At 38.8% G+C, this 26,475-nt stretch overlaps 1 protein-coding gene and 1 long non-coding RNA gene across 2 annotated transcripts; both read right to left on the reverse strand.

Annotated features, from left to right (window-relative positions):
- Nucleotides 1-1,435: 1,435 nt before the first annotated feature.
- Nucleotides 1,436-22,598, reverse strand: LOC134645190 (RNA-binding motif, single-stranded-interacting protein 1). The gene is made up of 13 exons (XM_063498527.1): nt 22,230-22,598; nt 19,318-19,493; nt 17,040-17,098; nt 14,315-14,406; nt 10,015-10,172; nt 8,905-8,984; nt 8,207-8,322; nt 5,156-5,205; nt 4,980-5,067; nt 4,640-4,690; nt 4,109-4,219; nt 3,903-3,983; nt 1,436-3,807 (listed from the first exon to the last, which is right to left on the reverse strand). The coding sequence occupies exons 1-13, from the start codon at nt 22,278-22,280 to the stop codon at nt 3,736-3,738; spliced, it is 1,185 nt and encodes a 394-aa protein (XP_063354597.1). The 5' UTR covers nt 22,281-22,598; the 3' UTR covers nt 1,436-3,735.
- A 974-nt stretch (nt 22,599-23,572) lies between these two features.
- On the reverse strand, nt 23,573-26,397 carry LOC134645929 (uncharacterized). The gene is made up of 7 exons (XR_010096604.2): nt 26,295-26,397; nt 25,534-25,645; nt 25,134-25,222; nt 24,869-25,020; nt 24,724-24,756; nt 24,236-24,419; nt 23,573-23,767 (listed from the first exon to the last, which is right to left on the reverse strand). It is a non-coding gene; the product is annotated as an uncharacterized LOC134645929 (long non-coding RNA).
- Nucleotides 26,398-26,475: the final 78 nt, after the last annotated feature.

A 26,475-nucleotide genomic window follows, 5' to 3' on the forward strand; every position in this document is an offset into this window, starting at 1 on the left:
AACACACTATATGGTCTCACTCTTCTTGTAATTTTAACACCCTGAGCTGGTATAAGAAAACAATGCACTGCATCAAAATGGGTATGAATATAGGATGCCTCCAATGTAAGCAAAGGAGGGAATGGATATGAGGGCCTCATTTAGGCAAAGAGTGGTTGTTGTTCGGGGGGAAAATGAGGTTTCAACTCCATTGCTTGTAGGCGCATGTGGCACAAACACAGACAGCTGGAGCGTGAGTTTTGTTCCTCGTCTGGAGCCGGTGGCTTCCCGTAGGGTGGCTCAGCACTCTGCAGGAGACTGCGGGGACCCATCTGCCATGGCAAGGCCTGCTCACAGACAGTCACATCCAAGCTTCTAGAGCGCCCCAGTGCACCCACTCACCCCGTCCAGGCCATGCATGTTGTCAGAAATACCATGTGACAGAGTTAATATCTTTCCTACCAGGTCCTCACCTTCTGGGCTCAAAGCATAGCAATTCATAAATATTGGTAGACCATCTCAACAAGAAGCCTATTGTCTTCCTCTTATATTAGTGTCAGAAAGTCAGAGCTTCAGTTTAGCCTGGATATTTAATATAATAAAAAACTGAACTGTCTTATAGTTACCTTATACAGGATATATTTCACATTACACCACATCTTGGAGGCCTAAATGATCACCATTGATACATGACTTTTTTATATATATAGTCCAAGACATAATATTTTGAGCCAGCTGCATGAGATAATAATGTCTCATTAATTCAGTGAGTGGATATCTGAAAGACTGATTAATGTGGAAGGAAGGAGATGTGCATGGTCACATTAGTTAAGTGTGTTTTCTGGGAGAAAACTGACAGCAAAGTGACCTTTATCAGCTGCTGTGTTGACGGGGGAACTAAACAGATGTTCGTTTTCTTGCATTTTGTGCGTGCGTGTTTTTTTTATTTTATATGGCTGCTGAAAAATGTCAATCCACCAATAATTTATAAATGACTATAAAGATAATTTTAGGATATTTATGCATATGCTTCTTTTGGCATGTATATTTTTTTGTTTGCCAATTTGAGCTAGATTTTCTTTTTCTTTTTTTTCCAAGCTGTCTGAGAAAAGGTAACTCGTTAACGCATATATATTTTCCAAATTCTAATAAGGCCAGTTTCCTTATAAAACCTCAATTGGAAGTGAGAGACTAAGTGAGAGACGCTTTGGATTTCAGCCCTCTGAAGCTGCAGCCAAGCTCCAATAACAACCATCATATTAAAATTTATTGTTTGAGTGTTTTAAAAAAAATATTGTGCTGGCAAACCGCACAAATTACGTATTTTACATAATTAACTAATGCAAGGTTACCAACCAGTAAACTCAATTAAGATTTGTATTCAAGATTCACTATTAAAAAAAGAAAAAAAGAAAAAAAAAAAAGATCAGGTCTCCTTGGAAATAATGAGGCAGAGTAAAAGTAGATTTCTTTTTTAATCCAAAAAAGTCAAAGAAATTAACAGAATAAAATTTGGGCAACAATCTACTAGGGTGGAAAAACAAAAGGAAGTTTGGGGCTTAACAAACACGATAAAACAGCACAATAAAACAGAAGTAAAGAGGAGAGATCCCTTAAACTGTACAAACAAGTTAAGTCTGGCAATTGTGGCACAAGTTAAAAAAACAAAACATGTAACTCATATAGCTCTAGAAAATCTCTTATTACCTAAAGCCGTCTGTACAAAAATCTTCATAAATTAGAACTTTTTCATATAACTTAATGTCTGTTCACTACGGTGGTTGCTTATACAAGCAATTTTTTTTATTGATGCACCTCTTCGACTCTTGACCCAGATACTATGGCACTTGGTTCAGACACCGCTAGCAGCATTAACCTCACAGGACAGTATTACTCGTCAGTCTCAGGCATTACACAAGAATCTCAAGTAGAATTGGCCCTTTGTATCTGTTGCACAACCTAGCTAACTACAGAGGAAATGCTGCTCTTTGTAGATCCAACACAAAGCACCAAGCATGTTTGTATAAACGAGCACAGATTGAGTGAACACCACAAAAGCTATGCTGTCAGTGATAATCTGAAAAGCCTTTACATTTGCCTGTGGAATCTACTGCCATAAAGGCTATGAAACTGAGTGAGTGAACGCAAGTAGAGCTGTCCCCAATAGTGATTATGTTATTCCATCATAATAATATTAAAAAAAGGAAACAGGTTTGAGGAAAATCAAAAAGTATTAAAAAAAAAAAAAAAAAACCTAAAGGGAAACAGCTGTTTCCTTTCAGGTTGACAGGCTCCTGAGTGTGGGATTTGGTCTGGAAGGACGGGCTGGACCTGCTAACCCGGCCTAACACAGAGGAGAAAGAAAACTGAGGTAGATAACTGCTCTGACTGACAACCAGGTCGAATCACAGGCTTACTAGAGGACACCTTAGTTAAAATGGTTCAATCAACTATTTAACAAATTGCCACTTATTTTTAAAGCACTATTTCATATCAGATTGCTTCCGTAGCACTCCATCAGTTTTTTTCCTTTTAAATGAATCTTTATTATAGTGTTGCACCATCCCATTTTTCCTGTTACCATGAAAGTCATCTGTGGCACTTGCTGGAGCCTTCCTTCATACTTGTGTGTCTGTACTGAACTAAATGTAAATGTACAAAAAAAAAAAAAAAGGCACACTGTCCAAACTACACTCTTTTTTTACATGGTCACCTTTGTTAAAGAGACAAATGATGGCATTTCCTCACAAGCTTTGGTGACGTAAACTACAACTGAAAGTGCCAAGTCTGATTGTTTCCTATCAAAGAGTGAGGCGCAATAAAATACACATATTCATCAAATTTTTACCCTTCGACTCTTGCAACATTTGGCCAAGTTCTATTTTAAGGCTTTGATTAATTAATTTTCCACAATCATACGTCCATGTTTCCCGTTTTTGCAAAGTGAAAAATACCTACCTCATCAAAATGACAATTACCAATACCACCTTTAAAAAGTGAAAGCACAGCCAACAAAACAAAATTACACCCAACCCACCAAGCTTAATTTTAGCTATTCTAAAAAACACATTTCAACATCCACACGAATGCACAGCCTTCTTTCTAAATAAATATTCCATCCAATAAAATCATCTTTGGAAAATTTCTTTTGCTGCTCTAGTAGGTTTTGGAGGAAGGGAGCAAAAACACATGTTCCATTAAAAAAAAAAAGAAAAGAAAAAAAAAAAGACCGCCTGCAGGTGAGAGCTCTTATCAAATTTTTTTTTTGGCTTATTGCTGCTTTGTGGTGGTCTGTTCAAGAAATGTATCAAAACTATTAAGGCAGATTTTCAGACAGCAAGACTGAGTTCTAAGAAAAAAATAAATCACTTTACAAGAAAAAAAAAAACAACAACACTAAACACATCACCATATCAACACTCACACAGCAAGCACAAAAAAGTCATTTTCAAATATTTGGCAAAAAAAAAAAAAATCCTTAGGAAAAAAGTGAACAGAAAACATCTTTGCACAACTGGACACATGATTCTTTCTTGTGTCCTGTGCGACTCCTAGTAAAAAATAAACGTTCTAGTATGAAAATAAAACTTCTTTAAATAAACTTTGAATCATTTGATGAACTTAGGTGTATGCTCTGAAAACGATACCCGAAATAGTATCACTTTAAACATTTGAGCAAAACAGTGAAAGATCCTTAGCGTCCGCTGCGTTTGTAGATATTGTTGTGTGGGCTGTTGTCCAAAGGTTACCTCAGCACTACTTGGTTTGTTGATAGGAATAGGGGGAATGATTGCCGGATGAGTCCACATGTGACTGTGCACTGTTTTCCTGAAAGAAAGAGTAATAACTTAGTTTTTTTTTTTGGGGGGGGGGCGCAAAATATTTTTCTAAAAGTGAGGCTGCAATTTTGTTGCTGCACATACTTCCACAGGAACAGTGGCTGTCGGCAGATGTGGATACTGTGGGATATATGCTCCTTGCATAGCTGTATTGGGAGCCATAAACTGCAAGAAAATGGAAAATGAGACTATTCACAAACCAAAATAAGCATATCTTAATAGTTTTTTTTCTCTAAGACAAAAGTATAATGAGCCAATCTCTCAGTTAATCTCATGCAGGTTTCTCTCACCGTTCCTGCACTACCCAAGGAGAGGTGACCCATCTGCTGAGTGAGAGGCGCCATCATGGAAGGAGGCTGCAGTGACAGAGATGGGTCGATAGAGGGCGATATCACTGTACCCTGCAGAAGTAGCAGAAGGTGAAATTTACAAGTTGAGCAAGTTGGCTATAAACATCTCGACTGGCCTGATGCATCAGACACTGTTTTTATATTGTTGCCAACTCATTTCAAACTAAGACTATCATATTTTAAATCTGTTAGAAATCATTTAGCCAATGTCATTAAATACACAGCTTCATACAGTCCATTCAAAACAGTCATTTAGACACCCATGGACAAACACCTTGCTCAGTCCTCAAAAATAAATAAATAAATAAAAGAATAAATTAAAAAAAAAAAATAAAAATCAGCGTCACCTGTGTGTAACTACTACTTTATGTGTCCGTCTGTTTACACTAAACCAAAGACATATTTGGTGACTAACACATTATGATTAAAAGAGAAACAACAGAACAAAATATGGAGAACTCTTGTTCTTACTGGGTGCTGCATGATGTAAGGTTGATGAGGCATCCAGGATGGGTTCTGCATCTGGAACATCAACAAACACTCTCTGTAAACAGTCTGGCTCAGAGCAAATGCTATTTCCAGAGATCACGTCCTACTGTGATTGGCACATAAACAAGCATAAAAGGCTATACCGGCATTTGTCACATACTTGACCTACATCTCCAACCCCCCCCAAACTATTTCAAATCTCAAAGACACATGTTTTACAAATATTTTTGAAACTAAATCACATATTTCTATTACAATGTTCATGTATTTTACATACATATGTTTTAAAGTGCATATTTATCAATAGAAAAAGTATTCAAACCTGATATGTGGAAAGCGGAGACATGTAGGGAGACATGGAAGTTTGAGTAATCATCCTGTTTGACATACTGTATGGTGCTGGAAAAAATCTGTCAAAGTATAATTGAGAATATTATATTATATGATGTAAATATATTGAAACAACAACAGTGCATTATATATGTTAATCTAGTTTACCCATTTTGCATAGCAGCTGAACTGGGATCATACGTGAGTGTCATTCCAGCCTGAGGGAAAAGAAGACAGGACTTTAGCAACTTAGATGAAGTCTGCAACTTTAAATAACATAAAACCATAATCTGTGGTTTGACACTGGGTCTATATACACTTCTGTTTGTTGGGAACAGAAGATGTTCATCATCTTCTTCTTCTTTTTTTTTTTTTTTTTTTTTTTTTTTTTAAATAAACACTGTTTGTACTGACTGACCAAACACAGTCAGCTGATGGTGGTTTGTTTTGTTTTCTCAAAGTGTAAAGCACTAGACCTAGCCAGAAATTATTACCACGCACTAGAAATGCAGTGCCTTGAACAGCACATGCTGTAATGCTAATAATGTTACAACGGTTATAGCTATAACTTGTGCTCCGTGAAGTGGGGCGCACATTGCATGAGGTATCAAGGAATCAATTGACACTTCTATCCCAGGATTTAAGAACCTGTGGTGATGAGTGTGCTCCAACCTTCACAAACCAGATGTTAGATGGCTTCTTTTTGCAGATGAAACCGCTTTGCCATTAAGAAACAGACCAACAGTGGTGTTGTACTTTGTTCCTCTTTTTTGGGAACAGAAGTTGCAGTCATTACTTATAATTCCCTTTTAGTTCATTCATTTGGTATAGCACACACTGTATGACACATACCTTCATGCCCTGTAGAACAGGAACTAAAACTACAGTCGGACCTTTAGCGCAAGTTAATGTTGAGCCTAGGAACGAAGACAGGATAATCTGCTGACAGGAGTGTTACACCCATACGATAAAACAAATGAGTTCAGCGGTGATCAGCGACATGGAAATTGCTCTTTAAAAAGAGCTTATTTATATAGCGCTGACTGAATGCAGACTGTACAGTCTATGTACAATGAGTAGTACCCACAGTAGAGACAGCAGAAATATGCAATCTTTCTTGCTCTGCAGCTGAAATACCATGGAGTTGCAAGAAACGGATTATTCTAACCAGCTGTAGCATTTTGAGTCAGTCAGTGCTTGTTCCGACAGTTAATGAGAAAAGCCTAGCTGGTACCCCCGCCCCCCAAAACAAACAAACAAACACACACCCCAGTTTTCTCAGAACCAGAAAGCTTTTCTGCAACGTCACCAAGAAGTCCTGAGCTTGAATGACAGAACTAGCATGCTTGTACATTTGCATTTCTCTGGAGCTTGCCCAAGGAATCCGATTATCTTCACAGCGTAATATATAAATACATTCATCTTGAAGGGGTGCTAATGCTCAATTGACACATTTTGTGACTGTGCAAAGGGTGAATGACAGAGCAAACAAGTTCACCATGTTTGAGTATGCAGTGTGGTCATGTGCATTATTAGTATCTGTGAAACTGATTGAGGGAATCTATCTCCTAGCCTACTATATACATTTTTAACTTCTGACATTTTTAATGCTTACAGTTCTAAAATAAGACACAACCAAGCTTTCTCTTTCTTCTCTAAATAACAAAATACTAAATGCCCCAGCATTTGCTTGCTTTAAAAGCAATGCAATAATGCAATGAACACTCCCTCACTCAAGGAGTGTTTATTATACTGCTGCAGGTTTCTCTGAAAGGACTGTGTGATAATAGTCACAAAGCAAAGTGGTTTAATGATGATCTATGAAGGTACTTCAGCTACTAGTTCACCTGGTGTACTGACCAAGGGTACTACTTTTTAGCTTTCCTCCATAGAACAGTGCCATTGAGATTAGACTCCACAGATTTGTCCTCTACCAGCTCCGCCTAAAGCATCATCTGATTTGTCTGAAGCACTGTCAGAGAACTGAGAGAACTATGACATAGGTGGACTTTGAATATGAGCAGACAATTTTACAGGCATTAATGATTTGGAGGGGAATACAAAAACCTCGGCTGGCAGTGATGAGGGCTACTAACAGGCTTAAAACAAACAAACAAAAAAGTCAGTCAGTCAGTACATGCAACAAAAAGAAGTGGCTCCATAGTGTAGTGATTTACACATTTCTCTAACAAGCAAATCCCAAGTTTGATCCTGGGAGGAGACAGAATTCCCTTTAGGGTTGCGTCAGGAAGGGCATCCGGCATTTAAAAAAAAAGTCTGCCAAATCAAACATGCGGAGCTCCCTGCTGTGATGACCCCTCGTGAATTACGGAGCAGCCAAACGTTTCTTTTCTGAATAAGCTGAACACAACATTGTGAAATGTGACAGCTTTTACTGCATGCTTTTATCTTACTCAGTGCCATCTCCATAATTAAACCCAGGACTTCCCAAATCTAGTGATCAGTGAACTGATGGGCACAACATCACAAAAGCTTACAGACCTGTAAACTGCATTTAAAAAAAACAAACAAACAAAAAAAACAAAACAAAACAAAAAAAAGGCGCAAAATGTAATCTCAAGCAAATGAGCAGCTAAAGCAAGGAAGAATACCATTAAGGCAGAAATAATGAATAATGTGTTGTTTAGATGTATTTTTATAGTGTATCACAGATTTTGTCTTATTCTTTGACCCGCCCCCCTAGCTGGTATACTATCCAAATTTCATGGTAGCAAAAGAAAAAGAATGTAACATTTAAACTGGCGAGTAGGTTTATCTGCAAATCTTATGACGTTAATGAATACAAGACTTTAGTGTTTTAAATGTGTCATTTAATTATACAAAGACCCATAGAACAATAGGCCTCAGTCTTTCCACTGAGAATCTGATTTCTTATATAGATACCCAAGATTGACTCTAAAACCTCTCTCTTAAGAGACCCTCTAAGGAATCTTTGCACCAAAATCCACGGGATTTTCTAGGAATAGTGACGCTATTTTCTGGAGCAGATGAGGTTTTCAAGATAAATTGTTATGGCAACGTAACCCTTTAAAAACCAAACTATTGTCATGAAACAAAAAACAAGCTACCAAGTAAATCTGAAGTTACCATTGCTGAGCTTCAAATCCTGCTTCATAGCACAGGCCTCAGATGTTTGCCCTTTATTATTATTCCTATCTGCCCATGGATTAGTAGCTGAGACTCATTCCATCAACTTACCAGTCTAGAGTCACCATCCCTTCCCCAGTATCGACCATTCTGGCCAAATTTATTCTGGCTTTGTCTCTTTTTCTGTCCACCATCAGCAAACTTGCAGAGCAAAGGTTCAGTTGGCGCTAAAATGAAAAAAAGAAAAAAAAAGAAAGAGGCATGGCAAGAGAATGAAATATGAGATTTGTGTTTAACAAACACTATTGCACAGACTCATTGTTCGCCATTATTTTCTGTGTAGTCAGTCACTCCCTGAAGCCTAGGAGTACACATTTACTAGCCAGCCTGGGAACACAGACATCTAATTTGGCAGCTGTGGAGCTTTAATCCCCTCCCCTTCCTGACCGAGGCACGGCCAGCAGAGACTACTTCAGTCTAATAATCCAATTAAAACGCTTAGAGAGGGAGTGAAAGCCACACAGAGCAGCTCTTTCGTTTTCTTTGTCTATGCTCTGCCTCTTAGGGCTGAGTGTATATGAGCTCTTTACCAGCAGACTCACTGACTCCTGTTAGAAGAATGAACCACTGAGCCAGTCACTTCATCTTGCCCATACAACTCCACCCAATCTTATGCAGACTAGCCCTAATAGACAGACTTTATTTTCTATCACATCTTTTTGTTAATGACATTGTTGTTAAACCTTAAATGTAGTATTTTGTACAATACACACCACCAAATATAGTATAGGTATAGTGTATGTTCTTACCTGGTATACCTGGAGGTGTCTTAATGAACTTTCCATTGAAGTGTGAAATGACTGCATCACATTTTTCCGTTGACTCCATCCTGAAGCCCAAAAACAGAGTGAAAAACATCAGAAGTGACATTTGCAGCAACAAGGCGTCAGGTGCTTTCCTAAAATGACTTCTTTATCAGTTGGTGGAAGACGGTGGTTTGTCATAAAAGATTTTTATCTACAAGTTCACAGCGTGCATCTCTTGTAGAATCAACTTGAACAGTTTTGGACATGCACAAAAAGATTCCCGTGATGAAATATGATATTTTCTGTTTTGCCAGTCGTGACCATGGCTTTGACTGTCAGGTATTTTAGTTAAATGTCAGGTTATGCAAGTACGACTGGCGGAAGCGAGTATTACCACTGCAATTAAATAAACCAGTCATTGTGAAACTATTTTTAAAGGCGTTTCCATTTGTCCATACATGAACAGTTTCTTTGTTAATCGACAACAGCCCCAGTGTATGTGTTTTTTAGGTATTATTTTTAAGAAGTGAAACAAATTCTGAAAAGGGCATTGAGATTTTTACAACAAGAACCATCTTTTTTTAGTGATATAAAGATTTATTTTTACTTTATGACTGGTAAAAATCAAGTAGAACATAGCAAATGTGATTAACCCTGGAGAACCCATGGGGTCAAATTTGACCCCATGGGTTCCCTAGAAAACCAATGGGGTCGGCTCTGACCCCATGGGTTCTCCAGGGTTAAGACTGTGGCATTGTTAATAATAAGTTAATATCAGACTTCCTGTTGATTTTCTTGCCTGTCTGGAAAGGCCCATGCCACATGTTTCTATTCCTGGCCTTGACAACACTTATGTTTTAGTGGCCAAAAGTAGTCTCTTCCTGTTTATAGTTGTAAAGATACCTCTTTTGGCCAGGAAGCAATCCAACAATTTTTTAACAAACAATATACAATGCTAGGTAGAGGCCAGAGAAGTTTTTCAATTCTTTCACATGCCTATTTGATTTAGTCATACCAGAGCGGTATGCACAGGGGGGAAACCCCCCCCCCCCAACAACCTCTCAATACTATTTCAAGTTCTATATCTGACAGTAAATTACAAAAGAATCCAACCTTGCAAAGCCCACTCCTCTGCTGACTCCACTGGAGTCCCTCAAGATGCGAGTTGATATGACCTGGCCAAAATGCTTTAACATGTTCTCCAGTTCCTGCTCATCCACAGACACAGGCAAGTTGGAGATGTACAAGTTTGTTGGGTCTTGTTCTTGTTGCTAAGAAGAAGAAGAAGAAGAAGAAGAGCAAAAAGAAGAAGAGCAAAAAGAAGAAGGAGAAGAAAAACAAAACAAAACGCACATATATCAAAACATTGTAATTGCAATACCAGAAATGCCTTAAACACACCTGGAAAAATATTCCTTTGTAATGTCACATCCACACGGACCTTTTAGTAATGTGTAGACGGAAGAGGAAAGGAGCCACTTCCTTAGGAATTCCATATTATTTATCCTCAGTAATGGGTTTATCTGTGTCTCTTTTGGGAGTTTTCAGTAATAAGGGGTTGGCTAAGAGCACTGATAAGAAGATATTTGCATGCGGCTCATGGTGGCTTAAGGCTCGCAGCTGGTTTCTTGATGTATTTTAAGAGCATCAGCAGAAATGCAAGAGATAGCTATGAATCCCTGGGGAGAGGCCTATCACTATAGGCATCTGTGTTGTGTTTTTCATAAGCAGCAACAATAACAGAAAATGGAATGACAACAAATTAGCTGCAGCTTAGGCAACGCCAAACAATAGCAATGTGTTCAAACATAGGATTTAACCCTCAAAATTGAATGGTTGCTGGTGCCAGATGGGCTGGTCTGAGTATTTCAGAAACTGTTGTGTGGGAAAATCCCAGCAGATCAGCAATCTTTAGGGTTTACAGAGAATAGTTTGAAAAGGAGAAAATATCCAACATACTGTTGATGCCAGAAGTCAGAGGAAAACGGTCAAATTGCTTTAAACTGACAGCAAGACCAACTCCAATTACAATCAACATATGCAGAAGAGCATCTCTAAACACACATCAGCAGCAGAAGCAAACAGTGGGTTGTACTCCTTTCAGCTAAGAACAGGAAGTGAAGCTAAAGTTCACACAGGCTCTGCTTAAACTGTTAGATCTTTGCCGGCAGAGTGGACACCTATAAATCAATCAATAAATAAGTGAGCTTCTTTTTATGGTTGTTAGACATGACTTAATTGTAAATATTCACGGGGAATTTTGACCCAGTACTTACCGGTACTTCTGACTTATGTAAACAGAAGTTAGATTGAGGTGAATGACCTCATTTTAAAGATCCAGTAAGTCAACTTCAATAGCTTATCTATTTCTATCTGGATTCAGTTTTGCCTTAATGATCCAGATCGAAGTAACAATGACAAAGGGACGCACATAACGAAGTATCTAAAACCTTAAGTAACATTTATTTTTAATGTTAACCTTTCATATTTGTTCCTTATGGTATTGTTCAGAACTTTGTAACATAAAATCCTCACTTTTTATAATTGCATTTACCTTTCTCAACAGCATTTAACTTAAATATTTTAAATACTAAAGGCCACGCTTAAGTATTTAAAAAAAAAAAAAAAAAAAAAAAAAAAAAAGCATACTGGTTGGGGCAAGATCCCATTGGACCGCAGACACAGAAATGACAGAGGACACTTGCTCCTTGCTCAGTGTTGTGTGGGAAGGTGAACCATTTTTTCCCAGACAAACCACTGTTACCAAAACAGCTCTCAATTATTCATTTCCTTTTCTGAAAGATATAAAGCCACAAGTAAAATAACATGACTTCAGAGCCCACCATCGAACCATCTGTTATTTTATATTCCTGTATATTCATTTAACAATATTCAAAACTCTAACTTGAACTGCTGTACAAATATACGATTATATTGGGAGATTTAATGAAAAGTCTTTGAAGTGGGTAGAATATTATCAGCCTGGGCAGACATACCATAGGAGCACATCAACATGGATATACATGAAGTGATGAAAAATAATCGAGCTGTGTCACCATCACCAATTTTCCTCGCAGTAGCAATTTCAAATAAAACATTAAATATTAAAATATTGTTTAGAGCTGTAATATAATCTGCTTTGTTTTGCTCAAATTTAACATGAATTTATGGTCTGTTCTCTAATTTTCCACAAACTTCAGTTCCCTTTTAAGTGTTTCATTCACGTTAACAGACAGAGTTACTTCTGCTTCATGTATTATTGAGTGGAGCCTTTTCTAATAAACTAATCTAACATCATTTATAAAAGCTGAAAATAATGTTTGTTATAAACAGACCACCAAAGAATTTTATTTTAGTATTTGGTATGACCCCCTAGTGGTTTTAATGATAACATGTACGTGATCTGATATATACTCTACAAAGCCTGATGATCCATGTCATCCCACTACAGTTTGAAAAAACGTCCTACGATACGAGGAATGTATTAGATTTCTCTCATTAATTAAGTGTCCCCATAAATATTCAGACGGGTTAAGGTCATGTAATTGTGGAGTGAAGTCCTCCGTGGTCTTCTTTGGTGTTAAAATGGTTCTTGCAAAGTGTTGACTATATTTTGGAACATTGTCCTGCTGTAGAATAACTTCTTGAATACTGCCAAAACAATGTGTCACAAAGTATTTGATACACAGTAGTACCCTTGACTCCTTATATGAAGCCCTCATTTACATGAGAATTTGGCTTCTCCTCTTTTTAAATGCAGTTTAGATATCACTACTCACATTCTGAGAGCCTTCTTTTGGTTTTTGGAATCTTTGACTTTTTATTTTGCTAATCATGCATCTGTGAAAAAAGCTTTATGTATCGATTTCGTAATGATGTAGTAACTTCTGGTCTGCGTCACTGCGATTTTAGTATAACTGATACTGTTTCTCCAAAGTGCACTGGAGTTTCATGCACCTTTAAAACTTTCAGTCAAGCCCTGAGAATTTGACACAGAACAATTTGAGTCACTTTGTCCTGATGTCATGTTTCCCATCATCACAGCGCTACTTAACAGCCATATTTATAGGAGCTGAGCAACAACTGCAACTTGATCTACTTGAACAAGCTTCTGATGAGTAGATCCAATCCAGCTGAGCATCAACTGATTGCAAGAAGAAAAACAAGTCAAGGAAATACTGACCAATCCAAGCAAACATGTCACAGTGTTGTTGTTTTTTTAAATGTTTAAAATCCTTAAACTTTCAGATTATTTTTAAGTTCAGATACAAATTACTTTTTTGGAATGCTCTGTGTTCATCCATATATGAGAACATGAGCACTTTGACTCAAAAGCAGAAATGTACTAAACAATGATAACAAATGCAACAGAAGTCCAACTAGTTTTGTACAAATGAGAACCAAAATGGAAACTGATAGAACACAAGTGAAGAAGACTATTAATGACAGCAAAAAAGACACCAGGTAGAAAGCTGCAGGAAGAGGTTGGAGATTCAGGAAATGTCTTGGTAGAGTCCTTTTGACAGCAGTCAAGTACAAGTACTTACTACTTTCTTTTGACAAGACATTAACTATGACCTCCCAGCTCACTGAACATCAACTCCTAAATCACGTTTAAAGCACACACACACCAGAAATACCTGTTACACATTAACCTACCATTTTGTTCATTAATAATTACTGCAAATGGAACAACTGCAATCCAGCAGAGTACATATTCAGCCTGTATTAGTGTACAGTACCGTTTCTTATTATTCCACTAATCTTGTTTGCAAAGCATCACCGTACAAGCCAGGGACGTTTAAAACTCATTTTACATTGAGGGCCACATACAGCCCACTTTGATCTTGGCCAGACAAGCGAAACTTCCCTTTCTGACAGTGTAAAGACATTTAACTGCACATTTAATCCCAGAGATATGACAATAAAAGCTAGTGTTTCTACATAATAAATGTATAAAACTACAGAAAAAAAGTTCTGGTAGCTCACTGCACATTGTCTCCCATATTCCTGTTTCTGTTTTTCCTGTTCCTGTCCAGTGGCCCAGACTGGAGTCTTTGGCGGGCCAATTCTGGCCTTTGGCCCTTATGTTTGACAACCCTGCTACAAGTACTTGTATAATTCACATGCAGCAACCTAGAGGCTGCCACAAACTGGTGCATGGGTTACTTTTGTCACACATACAGTAATTACACAAATAGAGACTGTTCTCAGCACACACTTCCTGTATGATTCAATTCAGTGATCAGAGCCATTGAGCATACTGGTTGTGGAACGTATATCATGCAATCCTGCTATGTAATACCTTAAGGATTAGTTTTAAGTTGATCAACTAGCCAGAAGGAGGACAAAGAGTGAAGCTGAGTGATTTGTATTGATGTGATATCAGGATTAGTCTGCAATGAATCCTTACCTTTGCCATCTGAGCCTGGACACCGCTTGTCTTCAAGGCAGCCACAGCTTTCTGAGCTGCAGCGGGGCTATCAAAGTCAACAAAGCCATATCCTGAGGGGATAAAACACATAATTAGGATGACATTCTAGACCAGAGACATTACATGAGGAGAAGACATGGCTCTCAACAAATTTTGAATAAATCTACAGGGGGCCCTCTGAGCCACTCAGCAGACAAACTGAGAAACATGTTGTTGACAGTTTAAACTGTGTGACATACAAAAAGTGTTTGCCCCCTTTCTGATTTCCATTTTTTTTTGTATGTTTGTCACACTTAAATGTTTCAGATCATCAAGCAAGTTGAAATATTACACAAAGATGATGCAGGTAAACAAAATGCAGTTTCTAAATAAAGGCGTTTTATTATTAAGGTGGGAAAAAATACAAACCTACATGGCTCTGTGTGAGAATGTAATTGCCCCCTAAACCTAATAATTGGTTGGGCCACCTTAGCAGCAACAACTGCAATCGAACATTTGTGATAATTGGCAATGAATCTTTTACAGCACCGTGGAGGAATTTTGGCTCACTCTTTTTTGCAGAATTGCTGTAATTCAGCCACATTGGGGGGTTTTTGAGCATGAACCACCTTTTTAAGGTCATGCCGCAGCATCTCAGTTGGATTCAGGTCAGGACTTTGACTAGGCCACTCCAAAGTGTTCATTTTGTTTTTCTTAAGCCATTCAGAGGTGGATTTGCTGGTGTGTTCTGGATCATTGTCCTGCTGCAGAACCCAAATGTGCTTCAGCGTGAGATCACGAGCAGAATTCATGGTTCCATTTACCACAGCAAGTCTTCCAGGTCCTGTGGCAGCAAAACAGCCCCAAACCATCACATTACCACCACCATATTTCACTGTTGGAATGATGTTCCCTTTCTGAAATGCTGTGTTAGCCTTCCACACCTTCCAAAAAGTTCAGCTTTTGTCTCGTCAGTCCACAGAGCATTTTCCCAAACGTCTTCAGGATCATCAGGATATTTTTTGGCAAATGTGAGACGAGCCTTTATGTTCCTTTTGCTCAGCAGTGATTTTCTACATGAACTCTGCTATCCACAGAGTTCATGTGGATAGTTAACAAGAGGGGCAATTACTTTTTCCATACAGGACCAGGTAGGTTTGGATAACTTTTCTACGTTAATCAATGATTGATTAAAAATGGCATTTTGTGTCAACTTGTGTTACCTTTGTGTAATATTAAAATATGTTTGCTGACCTGAAACATGTAAGTGTGACAAATATGTGAAACACTAGGAAATCGGGAAGGGGCAAACACTTTCACACCAATGTATCCCCTCACTCATTGACCAGACATATAGGAAAGTGCACTTATTTCAAAATGCATTTTAAATTATAGGTAAATTAAATTGTAGACCTGAATCGTTTTGGCTTTCTGAATTGAGCCATTAATAAAGCTCCAATGCTGTGAAATTATAGACTTGCAAAGTTGGAAGTTTAACTATAAAAGTTTAACTTATGCCAAAAGTTTTTTAATAGTTTATACTGGATTTGACTGGAAGGTCTGCAGTTTTTATGCCCCAGTAACCACTGAAATTAAACCTACAGCCCTCTCCTCATTCATTTAGAAGGGGTCATCACAATAACTGCCCAAATAACTACTCAGAGGCATTTCAAAGATCGATGTCAAGTGATGGGACTTGCTCTTACAAGGAATTTCTCTATACCAGGAACAGCTAATGATAGAACCACCAATAGCTATCCTTGAGATAACTATTCATTCTGTATTTTAAGATGTAACTTTAAAATGTGTATGTTTGTATATTACATAATATAGTTCTTTCTGTTTGTACATATAAATATGCTTTATTTGTGCGCGTATGTGCGTGTGACAGCATGTTTTTTAAAAGTAGGGGGGAAAAAAAGTGCTGAGGCTGCAGATACCAGTGGGTCAGTTCAGCTCTTTGTAATGGGGGTACAAACAGGGTGTATACATAGTTTATAGCTTCTACTGCTCTTGATATATAGAACACATTTAAAATGAGTCATGATGAATGTATCAGAACAGTTCCAGCTAAAAAAATGGGTCACACTGTTTTATGTGAATCCGGTCTGACAGTTTATGAAAACAGTAAAAAAGCCAAATAAGGCAGTTTTTAAAGTGGATAAGTAAGGTCATCGCAAAAGCCTGTTCTATTTAAAATTCAGTCAGAGCCTCGCAAGGTCTTTAATGGTTTCTCATTTCACTGAAGGCCTTTGATTTACTGGCATCTCTATAATCCAGTAGAGAGTGACAAAGCGATCTCTTAATCCCATTACCCCTAGAGATTCAGCAAGCCCTGCTTTAGTCAGGTGGGCAATCTACTAGAACTGGAATAAGACCAACAGTGTCACTCAGCAAGAAGAGGAAGAGTTGGGCGCGTCTTCCTCCTAGGCAGCGTGCATGACAGCGACAAACCAGCGACAAGAGCCGCTGCTTAAAATAACACAAGCTGAGAGGCAGCTTTAAACAGCCTGACTGTCTGTTTCCTGAAATGATCTGAAACTACATGTCTGCTTGATTTTTTTTAATGACAGAAGTCACACCCTGGATGCTGCAGTTTTTTGGGAATTTTAGGAATGTGTAGGTGCTATATATCTTGCGTGGCAGTTTCCTTTCATGCATATTGAATCTCAAGAGAGATAAAAGAGGGCAGTGCTGGTAAGACAAAAAAAAGAACATGACACACCTTTGCACTTATTTGTAGTCTTGTCCAGGATAGCTTTTGTTGATACAATTTTGCCATACCTATGGGAGGAGCAGAAAGGCGAGGTATTGTTAGCAGATTTATGCACCAGACAAAGCCAGTTATAAAACACTTTGACTGAGAGAAGGTTGAGCAACAATCCATGACATCACTATAAAAACATGAGAAACAGGAAGTGGTTTCCATGCGGTGCTGAAAACCCCACAGTGCTGCAAACAAGTAATCTCCAATTTCAAATAGTCCCTTTACCTTGGACCAAACTAAACAAGCGTTTTAAACTTTTAACAGTCTCATTGTCTCTTACAAGAAGGAGGGTCGCTGAAGGGCAACATCCTTGCAAAGTCTATGTGTCACAGGCTGTTTCAAGATTATATTTAGGCTTGCTAGTGAACTATATACACATTAAAACTGTCTTCACAGAAGACTTTTTCACTGACAGATTTCTCTAAAGTACTGACAGACCCATGCCTCATGAAATGCAAGGATTATCGCATTCAAATTATTCTTTCTTGCCATTAGCCGCCTTTCCAATCCATCGCTTGAAAGTTTAAATTAGTTTAATAAATGCAAAGTGGTGTACTTGACCATTTTGCATTGCACGTCATGCTTACAGGTCACCACAGTTTCCATTCACTACATTGCTCCTACGCGTTCCCTTTTAATCAGGACACCCTTTTAAATTTCCATGTTACTTAAGACAAAACCCTAAATTGCTCTGTCACAAATATTATGTAATAGTGTTAAAACGTGCTTTTGTAGGTACAACGTTTAGTCCTCTTCAAACTAGAAAAGGGTTAGTAATAAAATCTGTGACCAAAATGGGAAAAAAAAGAAAAAAGGAAAATCTCCAGAATCTTTATTTAGTTTTGTTTTTTTATTTTATATTTTTTAAATTGTACAATCTGAAGGGTTTATATAGCCTTGCGTCAGGACACAATGTAACCTGAAACAAACTGCAGGATATATAAGCTACAGATGCTAAACTGGGTGAAAGAGCATGAACTTATGACCCCGCTTTCTTTGAACATTAATTTTAAATTACTCAACTACAAATCCTGTTACTTCTCTTACAGTACCATCAAAATGCAAAACATTTGCATGTACCTAACACCTAACCGCTTATCACAACGTTCAGATCATTCACTGTGATCCAGTGAGGTATTCTGAATGCACAAGTCAAGTCTTGTTTGCTCCCATATTTACAAAGGAAGTGGTAAGCAGCATGTTTGATGTGATCTCTGTGATGCACCTATATACACCACGACAAATAAAATGATTCCAACTACATCCTCACAAGATTCGGAAAAAAAAATCCCCAGGGTCAAAACTTTTCTTTTGGACCCGAAATTTACCTATAAGCCTCTGCATACAAATGAACCGCACATTTTTCCTTCTTATTCACTGTCATATTTTTAAGATGGGGCCTCAGAGAAAAAAGGAAATGAAATTTCTGAAGCGCCATGGTCTGTCTCCTTGGTATATAAAAAGCAATCAGGACGCAAAGAGGGCTGTGAATGAGCTCAGTGCATACCTTTTTTTTTTTCCCCACACATACGATATATGAAATCTTTGACTCTGTGCCCTGTATGCTGTCAAGTTGAGTTATGTTCTATTTATCTCTTTCCATGTATAGTCCTTGAGATAACTATTAAATCAGTATTGAAGTGTAGCCTTGAATATTGCTGTTATATTGCTAAAATGACACATTTACCTCTTACATCAACCTGTTTGCATTCTCATAAATTTACAGTATATGAACAAAAGTACTGGGCCACACCTCTTAATCTTTGAATTCAGCTGTATAAAAATAAAGCAACAAGCCACGCAGTCTACCTTTACAAGCAATTGTAAAAGAACTGGTTATTCGATACCACCCCTGCAACAGGTTTGTGAAATTTATTTCCTCCTGGATATTCTACAATTAACTGTAAGTGTAAGCACAGCAACTCAGCCATGAAGTGGCAGACCACGTAAAGTTAGAGAGCCAGGTTGCTGAGTGCTGAAGTGCACAGTGTGTAAAAGTCGTCAACGCTCTGCTGACTCAGCAACGGCAGAGTTTTAAACCTCCCCTGCATAAACATCAGGACAAAAATTGTGCACTGGGGGCTTTCATGGTGTGATATTCCAGAGTCATATTCAAGTGACCCCGTGCTTTTGTCCATATAGTGTATTTCATTAGTCACAACCAGTGCAAACTAAAATAAATCAATGAATGATCAATGGCAGATAATAAAGGACAACGCAGGACGGTGGTACTCACGGCTGACAGAGCTTGACCAAGTCATGATCTGTAGTTGAAGGGGACAGGCCTCGGATGTAGAGGTTTGTTTTGCTGAGCTGCTCCCAGCCTGCAGTGCTACTGCTGCTGCTGTTGTTGGTGCTGCTGTTGGTGCTCGGGCTGGGTGGAGCCATGGGATGTGACAATAGAGCAGGTTGCTGTTGTACGTCAGGGAAACAATAGGTTAGACTTGTTTCTAGGGTTCATCAAAATCAAACAGGGTTTATTATCCATTCATATATGTTGTTACAATAGTCACGTACAAGGGGAAAAACCAAGGATCTGTCTGAAACCTGGAAACCATCATGGAAACATGTAATGTCCAGTGTGAGAATTATTATTATTATTTTTTGCATACCACTGATTCATAGATACAGGGCAATCCCCAACATACCTCTGCAGTCAGCATAATCAGCCCACACAGCCACCTGTAGCTTTGACATCAGCATCACACTAACGTCACAATGCCTCAGGGTGTCGAATAAGCTATCTGCAGCCATCTAAGGTGTAGCTCTAAACCCTTTAACCTAAATATTCTGCTGTAACATGCTTTACTTATTTAGGGATGGCTTTTCAGACTTCAATATATATGTACGACAGTCTTTTCACAAAGTGAACCAACGCTTTCAGTCTCAGCATTGTGTTTGTTAGCTACTGAGCCTCTTTATCGAAGGGGGGGAATATAAAAAAAGAAAAAGTAAAAGTCCTCTGGCGACTGAGCAACTTTGAGCTTTGTGTTTACAAGACACAGATGTCCCAGTCTGACAGAACTTCTCCCCTTGGGGATTTGTCTCCCTCCTCACTATCTGACAGTGATTACCCCCGACCTCCAATCCCTCCCCCCATCTCCCTCTTTGAAGAATCACACGCTGAGAGGAAGCTGATGGCATCCCAAGCACGAAGTGGTGACAGGATTGAGCAATCCAAATCTGGACGTCAGCCTAGAGGATCTTCTCTTGTGACCAACTGGTCGCCTGCCTCACATGCCTTCACCATGAAACAAGCCTGACCTACTGTTTTCCCACTGACTGGGGGCAAAAGTCTCTATCTCCCTTACCCTTAACCACCAGTCACCTACTCTTTGAAGCATGGTGAGATTGCTACACAATTTGAACAGAAAGAGATTAATGGGAAACAAATGATAAAAGTCAAATTAATTGCCTAAGATGGTGTTTCTCTTGATAACAGCAAACACAGATTTTTCACATATTGTCAGGCCAAAAGATGTAAACAATAATTACCTTACTGGGATTCAAGAAGAAAAACTGCAAGGACCGTATCATCCACGTTCAATCTTAACGAGCTGCTACACCTCCTGTATCTTTTTTATCTTCACAGTTTCATTAAAATACACTATACGTAATCCTTTTATATTCTTGTGGATGGTTATGGGAGGACTTAAGCCTGTGGGTGGCTACACCCTGAACCAGTCACCACTCCATCACAGAGCCAACACGGCCAACGCTTACGGTCAATTTAGCATCACCAATTAACCTAACAAGTATATTTTTGGACTCTGGGAGGAAGTATCGAGAGAGGCACAGGGAGAGCATTCAAACTCCACACAGTCAGCAGACACAAAGCAAGAACTCTCTTGCTGTGATACAACAGTCCAATGTGCCACCCAAAAACAAGAATAACAAATAAGACAAGTCTTATTAAAGCTAAATTCTTGGTCTCTCAAAAGACAGACTCTTAAGCAGACATGAATCACATCCTGGAAAAAAAAGAATAGCTGATGCTATCTCTGGGTACATAATTAACAAATAGATTTGTCATATTAAGAACTTAAACAGCAGGAAAGGAGATGAAGAAAAACAACCAAAAGCTCCAAGTTATATCTTTAAAACTTATATCTTTAAACTCGGCAGAGTCACTGCCGAATAATAGTTTTGTTTAAAAAAAAAAAAACTTTTTTCAACTCTAAAAAATGCCACATAATACAAAGTGAGACATGCCCTACATGCCCTATATGCATGCATCTCGGTGACTGTTTATAACACCAACACACAAGGCAAGGCGATCTTAAAAGAGGATTCCGGCCACAAAGACCACAGCTTCATGTTTCAAAGCCTGGGACTCAGGTGGCTGTAACCTCCCTTTTTCTGTGGGGCTGAAAGTGAATTTGGCTTTCAGACAACTGGCTGATGCAGGAGTGCGAGAGACTGAGATGGGGGAGAGGACGACATCTTATCAGCCAGCTACAGACCAGCGGAGCCCGTCATATCCTAGCCGGAAATATACACAGGGTTTCCAGTAACAGGCCTCACCCATGGAGCTCTAGCCACAGGATAACAGCATGAGCAGCGCAAAGTAAATATGCTTATTCAAACCTTTGGCTCAAGGGGTGTTTTCGACATCTATATGTAACTGGCACAAAGTGAATCCATCAGCGGGCAATGAGGCATCCATACTGTGTAATTATACGCTATAGAGGGGAAGATCTGTAGCCTTCAGCAAGTAAACTCAGTGGATGCATTTACTCTCGAATAGATAAAGCAGCCAGTGGCTTACTGCGCTGACAGAGAGCGTAATGAAACAGAAACCAAACAAAATAGAGACTGGTGCAAGTAAACATGCACCCTAGAAGTTGTTATGCAGGGTTTAGTTTATGTAAAGTGGTGTTGATGGCCAGTTCATGTTGTCCCTACTACAGGACCTGGATCGCAGCCCAGGAGCAGCAGGTATTCTCATTATTCATAAGTAGCCTATGTGGCGATTACATCACAAAACGTGAACGCTGCCACTTTAAATAACACGTAAAAAAGTTTTCTCGGTTCACATTCGGTTTATGTGCGCTGTGCGATTCTGTCATACAGGCTTATTCCATAAGGCTGCCAACGAGCCAACTTTACGCCGTAAGCCTGGTCTTTAGTAAATATTTGTTTATTTACCTGTTTGCGATGAGGAGTCCTTATCGGGTTTCCAGTATTGGCAAAAATCATCCTCAACTGGACAGTGGGTGTTAGTTGTTGCTAAAGCTACAGATTTCAGGTGAAATGCACCAAACTCCACGTACAAGTAGAATATATGTTGATAGATATCCTCCTTACTCCGCTAAAAGACAAGAAAACTGGTTTCTGCGCATATTCGCTGTATACATATCCTTGTTGTCGTCGACTATCCGGCAACAGAAACCTCCGCAAATTGTCCCAACTTCAGTCGCCCAGCCCCGTCTCTTTTCTACTCAGCGACTATACGGGCTTCATTGATTTGCAGTCAGCGCCGCACAGGACAGACGCCGCTACGGTGGGAGAGACCATTTATGCTTTTGGGCGTAGGGGGGTTGGCGTTCATGAAAAGTAGCCACAATTAATTCCAGCTACCACATCTTTTGTTTAATGAGTATTAAATATATGTCAAGTATTATAACTTAACTGTTCTTCATGTGTGCGAGACTATCTGCAATGTCCTCGTTATCTAAACACATAAAACCAAGGCGCTGTTTCTCCCTCTGTTGTCGTTATACGTATTCAAGGCTACATACCAAACGTTCCACTGTGCACATCCACCGTCCTGGATGTGTTACCTTGGTGTTGTTCTACGTGAAAAACAAAAGGGCAAAACAAGATCTGTGCTATTAATTGCATTCAGTTTAGGTGCAGCCATCTGTGATCAAAGTGAAATCCAGTGTTAAAGGGTCATCCGTCACCCTACCTTAAGCAGCACATTTATTAGCCATTAGCCAACTCTACAAGTCACAGTGAGAAAATTGGGATACACTAATTAAAACCTGAAAACAAAATACTGTGTCTACCTAGAATCATAGCTTATAAGGTCTTTCAAACACTGTAGCTACATATCTGGCTTGGAAATACTAAAGATAATATGCTTTCCCTCATGTTGGTAAACTGACCCTTTAACCCTCAACCTAACCACATTTTTTGCATACATGGAATACCACTCCCAGATAGCAAGGAAACATTGAAACAATGTTGAGTCAATATCAGGCGACATCATTGAATCAACGTTGAAGTGTGACGTTGACCCAACGTCACTCTTGCACCCATTTTTAACATTGAAACAACGTCAGGTTTTGATGTTGAATCAATGTTGAAACTTGACATTGATTCAACGTTATATTTTCTAACACTGTTGACATTGAAACAATGTCAGATTCTGATATTGAAACACTGTTGAGCTATGGTGTTGATTTTCCACCTCTTTCGCACAGTTGCTTTTTATTGGAAAAAAAACAAAAAAGGTCAATAGACATGTATCATTTGCAAAATACTTTATTAAAAGACAAAGTTTCCTATTTACATTTCTATGTTTCACGTCACTTTTTATCATTTACTCCGGGATGGGGATGGATGATGTGTGTCCTGCGCGCCACCCGTACGACCTGGAGTATATCTGAGCCATTTCTGGACTGCTTGAGCAAAGACCAACTCAGACATAGAGTTCGCCCCTACCTGCTGCGCCAGGCCATCTAGGACAAAAATAGACACACACACAAAAAAACAAAGACAAAAAAAGGGAATTAGAGCACATGAATAAGCTCTTGTTAATTGTCTTCAGCAGGGAGAAAGTATGTAAACTCCTAGGCTGATAAACATGAAAGTCACCAGGCGGAAATCAGCAAACTGCTGCATTTGATTCCCAAAGAGCTATAAGCTGAAAATGTGATATGTCTTAGCATGGTGTGCCGTGTATCCTTTAAAAAAAAGAAAACATGGGGTCGTCGGGCTGTACAAAGTGTACAACCCGAGGACAAAACAAGCCGAAGACCAAAGACTCCATCTCCAGATTAACCGGACATGAAAGTCTTGTTATTAAGAAAGACAAAGTAATATAGCAAAAAACAGACATAGGAAATGTGAAATGCACCCAGCACATCAATTGATCCCTTTATTGTTCACTTTAGGCTCATAAAACTACAATAAATGTTAAAACTTACCAAATATGCATCTGCACAGCGCTGTCTCTTTAAATGCCCTTTTTTGCTTTGTCTGGCCCTTGGTATTTTTTCCCTGCCCAGTTGAGTACAGAGGCCAGCTCCTTTGTAATGGCATAAACCATTACACAGCGGACTCGCACCTCCAGTGTGGTCCAGCAGCACCAATCAACGCAAAGCGTCTCACCTATAGACACATTTTAAGAGATGGAATTAGCGTGTCTCATGTCTTAAATGTGTATGCAAGTGCTTGTGTGTTTACTTCATGTAATTGATGATAGAAACATGTCATTTGGTTTTCCCTAAAGCCTGATTTTCAAGTCATACAAAGAATAAACCAAAGTATTGGAGGTGCAATGTATTTCTATTCACTTTTGTTGGATATTCATTTGTTAGTTCTTGTAACTGCTAAAAGTGTTTACTAGTTTTTGCCTGTCACATATATTTGTTATACCATGTAAACTGTGAAATTCCAAGATTTTCAAACTTGCCTTGCAATAGTGGCCTCACAGAGTCTCTGGAATCTACAGAAAAAAAAATCACAACAAGATGACATTCAGGAGTATAAACTGGTGTTTTGAAGATAAGAGTACAATGACATTGTGATGCAGCTTTAAAGCTTTTTTAAAAGCATACCATCTATAGGGAAGACATCAGACTCTGCATGCTGGCGAGATCGCAAAGCTGTGTCGGTTTGTGCCGGAGTGGCGAAAGGTGCCGGAAGCTGGGTGGGGCATTATGATGGTTGCTATCAGTGGGCTGGGGGGCAGACTGCGGAGTGATGAGGGCTGTTTAGAAAAAGATAATTTTTTAAGTATTTAAGAATACAGACAACTTGTCAAAAAAGTCTCCTTGTGTCAGACACAGATATGTACAAAGACACTAGACAGTATTTTATTACCTGGTATTTTCACTCGAGGGGCCTGGGGAAACCGTTTTTTTGTAGGCTGCTCATCCTCTGAGTCCGTATATGTGTACAGGGGATTTGGTCTAAAGAAAAGAAATTAAAAACGGTCTTAAGTAATTGTAAATATGCTTTTGGCATATTGTTTCCTAAAGTTAGTTTGATTTCTAACAACACACACAGGAAACAGAGACGTGCAAGAAGGTACAGTATACAATGAATTTTTGAAGTGCACAAGTGTACACGGCTTTGCATTTTTAAAAAGTTTACAAACTTCCACTTTTTGGACTATATTATGTGGCGATATTGCAGTATGCAAGCACCACAGATATGTATAAAAGACAAGATCATAAATTCTTAACAATCAAAGATATGTTTGTGAATATAAAGGTTTTACTTGTGCTTTCTTTTAAGACTGGTCTGGGTTTCTTCTTCGGACTAAAGGTCAGACGTATCACAGCGTTCACGTGGATATCTCTGAAGACTGCGTTCTGCTTCGTGAAATGTGCCTGGAAATACAAACACAATGTACGGCCAGACATACATTACGTGTGGACAAAAGGTGCAAACGCATAGAAAAATCAGCGGTTTCAAAAATACGCTGGTACGTGTGGACGTAGCCTTATTCATTATTCAAGGCACAAACGGAAAGTCATGTACGCGTGCAACGTAAAGTTAGTTGAGCGTGCAACGTACAGTCACGCATGCTGCGTGAGCTTTCAAACTGAGTCTAAAGTTTTCGTGTGCACATTGAAGCGAGTGCTCTCCAATCATCAAAAGTAACAAAGTCATTGAACACGTTTATACAGTTAACTTTACGTTTATCAATCATATATCACAGATTTAGAATTTTTTGTAGTACTAAGCAACTACAGAGCGAAAGTCTGGGTCAAGCGCCGAGGCGACGGCAAGAACAAAGGAAACCTCGAAGCGTTAAAGCTAGCTTTGTAAGGGAATATAACGAAGAAATTATGAAACGAAAATGTTTTCTTTGTTGATATACTTTGTTCGCAGTGCAATTTATTTGTTGCCAGATTGTAAGAAGTAGACACAATTTAAAAAACTTGTTAATGTACAACATTAACAAGTTTTTTTTTACTGTTATTCAAATGCAAACATGGAAATACCGAGTAGGAAAAAAAAATCATTCATTCTTACCTTATACTAATCGTGGTGCGGGCCAGTGCGGTGCATGAACTGATGCCTTCTCCGGTCAATTCCGCTGAGAGTAAATCAAATGTCCCGCTCTACTGTACAAGACAATGAATACCGGGGGAGGGGGGGGGGGGTGTACCCCTGGGGACCCAAGAATAATTTACTATTAAAACCAAATTATAAG

Source organism: Pelmatolapia mariae, linkage group LG16_19 (genome assembly GCF_036321145.2).
Source record: "Pelmatolapia mariae isolate MD_Pm_ZW linkage group LG16_19, Pm_UMD_F_2, whole genome shotgun sequence".
Classification (NCBI taxonomy): Eukaryota; Metazoa; Chordata; class Actinopteri; order Cichliformes; family Cichlidae; genus Pelmatolapia; species Pelmatolapia mariae.

Excerpts from the sequence above, each read along its gene's own strand:
- LOC134645190 (XM_063498527.1), bottom strand. The coding sequence starts at position 22,280 with ATGATTTTTGCCAATACTGGAAACCCGATAAGGACTCCTCATCGCAAA. Across the intron at positions 14,407-17,039 it reads GACTACAAATAAGTGCAAAG|GATATGGCTTTGTTGACTTT; the intron begins GTGTGTCATGTT and ends TTATCCCCTCAG. Across the intron at positions 4,220-4,639 it reads CTTACATCATGCAGCACCCA|GGTACAGTGATATCGCCCTC; the intron begins GTAAGAACAAGA and ends CTACTTCTGCAG.